This window comes from Micropterus salmoides, unplaced genomic scaffold, assembly GCF_014851395.1.
Source record: "Micropterus salmoides isolate LMB-PRFRI ecotype aquatic unplaced genomic scaffold, ASM1485139v1 Ms_hic_scaffold_17, whole genome shotgun sequence".
Taxonomy (NCBI): domain Eukaryota; kingdom Metazoa; phylum Chordata; class Actinopteri; order Centrarchiformes; family Centrarchidae; genus Micropterus; species Micropterus salmoides.
Window position 1 is genome coordinate 20,709,940 of NW_024040817.1, and position 9,703 is coordinate 20,719,642.

The 9,703-nt window shown below is 39.2% G+C and overlaps 1 protein-coding gene across 3 annotated transcripts in view; it reads left to right on the forward strand.

The window, feature by feature from the left end:
* rapgef5a (Rap guanine nucleotide exchange factor (GEF) 5a) overlaps positions 1–9,058 on the forward strand; it is a 62,385-nt gene extending 53,327 nt beyond the window's left edge. For all 3 annotated transcript variants that reach the window (XM_038724733.1, XM_038724734.1, XM_038724735.1), the window contains exons 15-26: positions 63–93; positions 578–656; positions 915–1,064; positions 1,360–1,457; positions 2,643–2,765; positions 3,287–3,465; positions 3,564–3,654; positions 3,754–3,804; positions 3,963–4,050; positions 4,161–4,225; positions 5,191–5,245; positions 5,634–9,058. In XM_038724733.1, coding sequence (XP_038580661.1) covers positions 63–93; positions 578–656; positions 915–1,064; positions 1,360–1,457; positions 2,643–2,765; positions 3,287–3,465; positions 3,564–3,654; positions 3,754–3,804; positions 3,963–4,050; positions 4,161–4,225; positions 5,191–5,245; positions 5,634–5,752 — 1,129 coding nt within the window. In that variant the 3' untranslated portion in view covers positions 5,753–9,058. The remainder of the gene's footprint in view (positions 1–62; positions 94–577; positions 657–914; positions 1,065–1,359; positions 1,458–2,642; positions 2,766–3,286; positions 3,466–3,563; positions 3,655–3,753; positions 3,805–3,962; positions 4,051–4,160; positions 4,226–5,190; positions 5,246–5,633) is intronic.
* Positions 9,059–9,703: the final 645 nt, after the last annotated feature.

Here is a 9,703-nt window from a genome sequence, read left to right on the forward strand (position 1 = left end):
TTTTTTTCTCCCCATGCCTACCTTCACCCCTCCTCACTGTTGTGCTTGTTTCTTTCCTGTAGCACTGTGGATGACTGCCCTCCAAACCAAAAGGTAAGCCATAGAGAAGGGGGGTGAAGGTGGAGGTGGTGAGAGGGAATATTTACTACATCGATGCTGCTTGGCACTGTCAGCTACATTTTATTGCTATTACTTTAAACCTGAGGCGCTAGCTTCCAAATGTTTAAATGGTACAAATAAATAAAAATGTTATGAATACTAAGTCCCCACGACCCTGTATGCAGGATAAGTTGATTGTGTCAGGTGATGTTGAGTATCAATTCCAGTACCTTAAATTAGTCTTTCATGCCAATAGTATACCATGAATTTAGCCAGTTATAGGAAAACTAAAAGAGTTACATTCAGTCATACAGTAAACTGCTTTATATTTTAAAATAAGGCATAGAGGTTAAATTGTGATAATTGAGCTGTGAAGACACCAATGCTATGCTACAGATGTTATCAGTCCGTAACTATATTCAGTGAAGAATAAATACTTTATTATACATCTGTGCTTCTTCTGCTCTCTCTCTGTCAGAGTAAACAAACGTATCAGCAGTTGAGTTTAAAGGAAAACAGTTTGCAACTACGAAGTCTACCGACTGACACTAGAGAGGGTGAGTAACAGACACAAACACACTCACCCACACATACATACAAAACACAAAACGCATTCCCCAGGACAGTTATGCATAATGAAAGGCTATGAGTTTTAATTACAAAGTGCACATGCAAATTTCTTAAATATGTGTTCAGTTTTGTCTGTTGAGCACTTGACAAAAATTAACTTGAGTCTCCTCTGTACGTTTTTCCAGCATCTGCTTCATTTGGATTTTACAGTATTTCACAATTAATAAATTCCATGTGTCTCTCAGTTATTTGCTGCGTGTACGTGAGCACTGATTCCTATTTGAGTATCCACACACACCCCTCACTTGAGGCCCATGAGCTGCTAAGGATTGTGGGTCTGAAAATGGACAGAGCAGAAGAAGACATGGTGCTTGCTGTGGTCTCACACACCGGAGGTATGCACGCAAACACACAAAATAAAACATACAATACATATAAATTACCTTTTGGTATTACAACCATTTCTACAATGCTTAACCATTATCTATCTGTATATTCACAATTTATCCAATACTTTATACTATTTCAACTGTTAATGTATTATTGTAGCAGTCTATTTTATCCATTACTTGGCTAATTAGTTTAGTACAAGTACCCCTGGTTTGGAATTACTGTTCTACACTCTTGGCTCTAAATTATTATCATAATCTTTCTCTTATCCTTCTTTTCTGTATATATTTGTCTCTGCAGAGCGGAGAGTGTTACAGCCCAGTGACTGTGTATATTCAGAGTCTCTGACCCCACAGGGAAAGCTCATGGTCTGTCGCAGGGATCTCACTGAGATCTTGGTACGTAAATGCACTGTCCTGTTTGTGCTTCAGTCAATCTTTCCAATTTTTCAAAAGCGTTAAAAGAGGCTAAAGATGCAGCTTGCAGGTTTGAAACAAACCTCAAGCTCTCAAAGATAGGATTATTTGGGCATTTGCACCCTTTGATATTGTTGTTGGCCTCTGTATTGTCTTCAGGCTAAAGCAGGTGTGAAAATTAATATTTTAATTCCCCAACTGACACATTTTCACAGTAATACGATGAGTCACGCATTATAAGCAAGCTGGAAAAATTTAGGCTGTGTGATTGTTATCAACTCTGACTCGATAGGAGAGAGGTATGAGCCACAATTACTTTGCTATTGCCCAACCGTGACAGAAGGATTTGAAACTGCTGTTTCAGGGCCAAGTGTTAAGTGTAATGGCATGTTTTTTACAGTAGAGTTTCAGTTGTGAATCCTTAAAGAATTTTGCAATATTGGGCATTTTGGTTCCTTTCTAGGGATTTTGGTTTCTTGTTTGATATGTATATTTAGCAGCCTGTCATTAAGAAACCAGTAGATCCTCTGCATTTCTCCAGTTTCAAAATAATTACTGTCCAACTAGTAGGCTGGTAATATTTCATTTTATTTTGCATATTGTCTGCTGGGTTACATTTACATTTACTCATTGAGCTCACGCTTTTATTCATATCGACTTACAATCACTATATGTCAGAGGTCGCACACCTCTGGAGCAACTAAGGGTTAAGTGTTTTGCCCAGGGACACATTGGTAGATGTGTCCATCCATGTGTGAACCCAGGTCTCTCACACCAAAGGCATGTGTTTTATCCACTACCCCATCACAACCCCACAAATGACCCATGACTAGTTAACATAAATTGTCAGGCTCACATGCAGAAATGTAGTTATTATAGTGGCCTGGAACCAGAGTTGGACAGAACAGTTATGTTTTAGGATCACCGCACCCCTTGTAGGCTTTCAATTTTGCTTGTATGTAGGCTGGAGGCACTGCTCTCATGGACTTGTGCCATATTGTTTTTTGTTTCTTTTAAATTTTTTGAATGTTGTGTTAGCTGAAGCCGCCCATGAGGTGAGATTGTTTAGCTTATGTAGAGATAGCCCTATTCCTGTAAATAGACGGTACCTGTGTGTTATTTATATTTCTATGTACTAACTTAACTTTCTGCTGTGTATGTGTGCAGCCTCCTTTAACAGACAGTGCTGAGCTAAGCAGGAGGCCGGTGCGACTCTTAGGTATTAACACCTGGGATGTGGCAGCTGCTCTCACACACTTGGACTGGAGCCTCTTCAAATCCATCCATGAGGTATACACACACACACACACACACACACACACAAACACACAAATATATGCTTGTGGTGTGTCACATACTTAAATAATAATAAATTCATATTCATAATAGAGATTGCTGGAACATAAGCATTTAAAATGCAAATGCTCTATAAGACTTGCTGGATCATGAGTACAGAAAGTCTCCTGCAGCTGAGCGGCTGTCATTTTGAAAAATGGGGGTAGAAAACGGGCTGATTTCCATTCTCAAATGTGAGAATTTGCTGCTTTTCTCTGCTTTATATGATTGATGATATTAATTGATTTTATACGGGTTTTTGACAATTTGGTGGATAAAATGAGCTATACTGAGATGTCACCTTGGGCTCTGAAGATTTGTGACTGAATAAACAAATAATGAAAATGAAAAGGTAATGGATAGATGAATCAACAATGAAAATAATGTTATGGTACCTGAGGTGAAGGGAGTACACATTTTGTGTTGCATTTTTCTGAAAACCTTCGACTCACACCCTTCCCTCTCACCACATGCAGCAAGAGCTGGTGTACTACACACTCAGTCGTGCTGCTGGTACCGGCCACACGGCAGCACTCTCAGTTCTGCTCCAGCGCTGTAACGAGGTCCAGCAGTGGGTCATGTCCGAGGTGCTCATGTGTGTATCGCTCAACAAGAGAGTACAGCTGCTCAAGAAGTTCATCAAGATCGCAGCTCAGTAAGAACACACACAGAAATACAAATAAAAATGCATGTATCAACAGCAGCTAGATTTTTATTCATTATGCTCACTTTCACACTTCTGTGTAATTATAGTTGTAAAGCCCAAAGAAATTTGAACTCTGCATTTGCCATCATCATGGGTCTTAACACAGCAGCTGTCAGCCGACTCAATCAAACCTGGGAGGTAAGCGTGCGTGTTGTTGCGTTGCGTTGCGTTGCGAGTGTATTTACACACACAGCTCTGTATTTTAAATTGAATTCTGACCAAACACCTTCCTTTCAGAAATGTCCAGGGAAGTTCAAGAAGCTTTTCTCAGAGCTCGAGCTCATCACGGTGAGACACTTACTGTACAGAAACGGCGATAGATGCAGAGCTTTATATATGGTCCCCTTTTGGTTTAATTATCAAATGTTGAAGTCCCATCTCCTTTTCCAATCCTTTTGTTTTCTTTGTTTTCTGTCTTTCCCCATCTACCACCCATCTTTCTTCAGGATCCATCTCTGAACCACAAAGCCTATAGGGAATCTTTCAAGAGGATGAAACCTCCCAAGATCCCTTTCATGCCTCTTCTCCTGAAAGGTATCATCTCTATACACACACACACACACACACACACACACACACACACACACACATTATTGTTTTTGGAGAATGAACCCTAATACTTAATACTAATTCCCTGCTCTCAGATATCACCTTTATCCATGAGGGAAATAAGACCTTCCATGACAACCTGGTCAATTTTGAGAAGTTGGTAAGTTGAGTCAGCCTTTCAATGTTTGCGTTTTAAAATGCAACACAGCAAAGGCCACATATTAAATGAGTGATTGTTATACTGTCATCTGGTCACTACATTCATAATACGATAAGATGCATCACCAAGTGATTTTTGGTAAAGGGGTTATATACACTTTATAATTTGCCTCTCATTCACACACACACTCACAGCGAGCTCCTGTGCAAGGTGCTGGCCTGACGAGCGGGAGCAATTTGTGGTTCGGTGTCTTGCCCAAGGACACTTGGACATGTGGACAGGAGGAGCTGGTGATCCCACTGCCAACCAGCTCTACCCACTGAGCCACAGCTGCTCCCATCATATGTTCGTTTCACAGTAATTAAACAGAGCAGCATGTTGCCAAAATGGAAAAAAAGAAGAACTTTCAGAGTTTTTACAAGTTGGGAAAAGAAGAAACAAACCGCGTAATCAGTCAGAAGCACCGAAACAGCATTAATGGCTAGTTAATTAGTTGTGGTCATAAAAAAAGTGCAACTTTTATTAGTGGAAACAGGTAAATTTGTCAGGTCTGAGAATAGGAGGAAGTGACCAATGACGGAAGGGAACGTGCTATTTTTCCAGATCAATGAGTTAACTGATAGATTGAAACCTTTATTTATACAATATATTGAAAATTCACTTAGACGAACCTCTATTGTGCAAAAGTGCCATGCTTTCTGTTTAACAGGTGACTCTAACTTCACTCACCTCACCATCACTAAAAGTAAAACTGTTGCACACTTACATTTGTATTGCCATAAAGAAAAATAAGGTCAAAATTCATTAGGTGACAGCTCAGGAAGAGGCTTTGCATCATTTTGAATAAAACTGTCTAGATGTTATTTATGTTGATATTTAGTGCTATGGGGCAAGTACAAATCTGCTGTGAAGTGTTGATTGTCTGGTATTGCGCTGATGCAACGTGTCTTCTTCTAAACCAACAGCATATGATCGCAGACACAGTGAGAATGATTCGCCACTGCCAAAGCGATCAGCCAGGTGAGTCTTCTCACTCTTCTGAGTGAAGTCATCAGTCAAGACATCACAAATTATAAGATAGTTTAAGTTACAGGGGTTGTTCAGACTTAATGTTTCCCCTCTTGTGACAAACTGTTAGTGTTGGATGAAATATTGGTGTTGCATTGGTGAATGCATTTATTGTGAGGAATCTACCGCCATCTGCACCTGAGTTGGTGTATTGCATCTGTACCTGAGTGTTGTTTCTCCCACTCAGTTTTCTCTTACAGTTTCTAAGCAACCATTTCCAGACAGGCTTTTATTCTCTTTATATGGCCGTAATACAGTCTGTGTGTGTGTACCGAATGTGTGTTCATGTCAGAAAGCTCTCCTGCATGACTAATGTGCGTGTTTTGTGTCTGTCTCTTAGGCAACGAGGTAATCGGGGTTGACAGTGCAGAGGTGAGGGCGAGCGTTCACTACCTGCACATTATCGACAATCAGCAGACTCTTTTCGAATTGTCACACAAACTGGAGCCACGCGCTTAAACACACACACAACACACACACACCCATGCCCTCATAGACACATACACACAAAAACACAGCGCAGTGGAAATGCTTGCACCCAGAGTGCGTGAGACATGGAGGACGCTTTGTTCAGCAAAATGTCACACACTCACACATACACAGTAACAAAATCACATGACCAGCAGTGGTGCCAAGTGGACAATAGGGTGCCATGTGTTCTGACACAGAGCTGCACACTACCTGTTCTCCAAAGGCTTTATGACACTGAACATGTGCTTATAAAAGAAATAAAGTTCATACACGCTCTGTGAACTGTCTGCAGGAAGAGATTCTGCACAGCAAGATGGAGGTTTGCCAAACTGAGACCTAGAGTAGAGGACGCTGTAATTAGTTTGTACAGTATCTGTTGGACTGAATATGTTTTTGTTCTCGTGTTGAGCTTTTGGTTATTTATCAGCCTGTTCAGCAGGTGGAATGTTCCTTTTTACCAAGGACTTGATAGCCTCTTCATCATTTCAGTTTTCAAACACAAAACCGACTGTAGAGGAGTTAGCTTTGTTTAGAACCTGATGGCCACATTCCAGGATACATGCCATAGATATTTAGGTGTATGATACAGATTTTCTTTGGTTATGGTGTGGTGGCATATTATGTAACAGAAGCAGGAGCCATTGTTGAAGCAGTACAACACTTTAACATACCTACACTTTGTTTGCTTTTTTGCCTTTTCCCACTGATGACCTAACAGCCTCAGTGGGTTGGTGCAACATTAACAGTGTATTGTATCTGTCACGTGAAGGAAGCATTGTCGGAGCATTTACTGAATGTGATGTTTGAAACACTAAAGATCTCCTGAACGTGCAAAGTTCAAAAACTGTTAGTGAGTAGTAAGTGTTTTTTGGTTCTACCTGTTTTTGTTTTTTTTGTTTGTTTTTTCCATTTTACTCCTGGTTGACTTTTAGCCAAACACTCTCTCTGTCTCTCTGTGATGTTTTTGTGTGAATAGATAATGATAATTTTACATTGATACTTTAAATAACATGGACCTATACATTTTACTTTGCCAAATGTCACATTGAGTCCTGCAGCATAGACGTACTGTAGAGCTCTTGGTTTGTTTAGGAATGAATGTCTTTTTTTAATCACAGAATTTGATTTCCTTGAATGAGACCTGGAATGATGTCTGCTCTTTGATCATGTAAAACACATCTGACTCCTCGCAGAGATGCTTGCTGACACTATAATGACTGATTTCAAGGGTGCGTGATAAAAGCCTACTCACCCTGGGTTGCTATGGAAACACAGCCCCATAATAGAGCTTTTTTTTTTTTGCTTTATTTTTTTAATCCTCGAGTTATATTATGTTAACAGAAATGTCAAAGCGATACTCCACAGACCTTTAAGAAATGGCTTTATTCAACAAAATCATGTTCATGGGGAGATTTTGACTGGTGATTCATTCTTACTGACTGAAAAGATCACTTCATTCAGAAGTGGTCTTGTGTAAACGGCAAAGACTTCCTCTGTTATGGTCAGAATCCAGCAGGATTTTTGGTAGTACAGTTATCACTCTAACGTTGGTTCTCATTATTTTGGCCCTCCAATTAGATATTGGCTGAAATAAATGTGTTCATTTCAAACGAAACAAATCATCCAATTCTGACAATATCTTCCTGATAAGGCCGTGACAAGTGGGAAATATCTATTTGTTATTCAGATCAGTGATGGAGCTGCCTGTCTTGTTGATAAGATTCACTCAGTAGTTAGTCTGTAGTCACCAGGAAGGAAATGCAGCTTGGGATGTGGGGAGTGACAATGATAAGACCATGAGCAGTCTTCACATCTCAACCTTATTAATGTTTGTGTTATTTTGTCTGTGCCCTGTATCTGCATCATGCATAGCCAGTCACTTCAGTGGTTCATTTCTGCTGAGTAGGAGGAAACATCTAAAGAGTGTGATTCCTAAATGTTATGTAGCGGTGCACGTCTTGCATAGTTTGCATAGTTAGAAAACATGGGGGATAAAGTGCAATACTATAATAATATAAATGTTGTTGCCACACGTGTTTCATCTTTCAGAGCACAGACCTGCTTTCTCTTGTAGATCTTAAAGAATCAAATAGACAAGCGAGGACTTAGATTTCCAAAACTGTTCTTGTGCCAAACGCATCTTTGGTTCATTGCAAGAAAACCATCAGAGAAGATATGAAGGTGAAGATTCACTTTTAACCACAATTCTTTTGTGACGAGCAGCATAGTCATTGTCTTAAATATTCTTGTAGATGCTTTTAAACTGAATGTGGAGTCAGTTTTTTGCAAATTGATTAATTCAAATTGGAAGCTTACTTGAGCCATTTAAGTATTTATTATTCAGATATAAAATCTAAAGAAATGATAAAGAAGTCTATTTATTATTCTGGAAGTGTTCCATGAGATAACACACGTGAGTCTTGAGATTGTTCCTTTACAGGGAGTTATTTATATCCACAAATATTACATTTACATATACACCTTTACAATGATAAGAATAGTCATAAACAAAACTAAGTCAGTGATTCTTCATCTGCTGGAGCTGATAGTCACACCATGATCTGTTCATATTCAGTGTCAAAGAAAGGCCTTGTGGTAGTTATTTTTACTATTAACCTGTACATGACGCACACATGCACAAACACACCTCTGTGCATCGTGTTCAAAGAGCAGAATAATTGTGCTATACTAGTTATTTATTGTAATATATTGTTTATTTATTTATTTTGAGGTGACAAACGTTCATGTGCCATGTTCAGAGAGGTTCAACCATGTGGAATTGCATTTTTAGAAGATGATGCTGGAATGTCAAAGTACTTGTTGTTTTGTTTTGGGGCCACTTGAGGGCAGCAGAAGAGCAAGTCAGTGTGACGATGCCTGTCTGTTTCCTCTGGGGTCAGATGCTGTAATCGGAAAGAAACCAACAGCAAGGTGTATTTAGTGTTTTATCAGCCGTTGTCATGACTGTGTAAAGTTACGTTTTTTTTTAAAGCAGTGTTGTTTAAAACCTGTTTGCATGTTAAAACAAACAAAAGAAACAGTTCACAATGCAAGAGAGGACACATTGAAGGCTTTGTACTGTTGTAATATTGTTGATGTGTAAATATATGCCTATGTTTGGTATGTTGTTATTTATCAGCTGTAAATGGGAAAAAAAAGTAGTCAACCACAAAGCAATACGTCTCCCCTTGTGTTCCCTCAACCTTCTGACAGCTGAAGCCACATGTATTTTTTAAAGCTGCGTTTTACTATGTCAGATTTGACTGAAATTAATAAATTATAGGTTTTATGTGACATGTCTGGGCGAGCTTGTGGTTTTTCTTGGCTTATGTTCAGATACCGTGTAATTGTTAGTGTCACAGAGAATACAGGGCTGAGGGTAACCTTAACAGGTACCTTTTGTTAAAACATGTTCAGCTTTTCATAAAGTTGAGGCGCTCTTTAACGTCACTTTTTTGCAAACTGACCTATCAAAACCTGGATGAGACGAGACATATAAGAAAGGGTTGACATGCTGCAGTAGACTTTCGTAATGCTGAACTCATTGTAATGCATGAATGCTTATGATTATTAACAACTTATTACTTAGCATTACCAAATTAGAGACTAACTACCAGTGTAGGGCATTTCTATAGCACAAGGGTTTTCTTAGGGGGACGGTGGCACGCCATCATGTGAATAAGGGCAGTACTGGAACTAATTTTTTGCTGCTACACCGCTACAAAAATACTCATCAGCAAACTGAAGCAGATCCCCAGTCACTGTTTATTGTTATACATTTTGTTAATTAGGACTCTATCTATTTAACATTGCTTAGTGATTATTATTCAGCACTTAAATGTTGTATCAGGTCACCATGGACTCTGAGAAATTGTGACGGGCATTGGACATAAAATAAAATGATTAATTGAGATAATCATTGGCAGACCAATCTGAAAG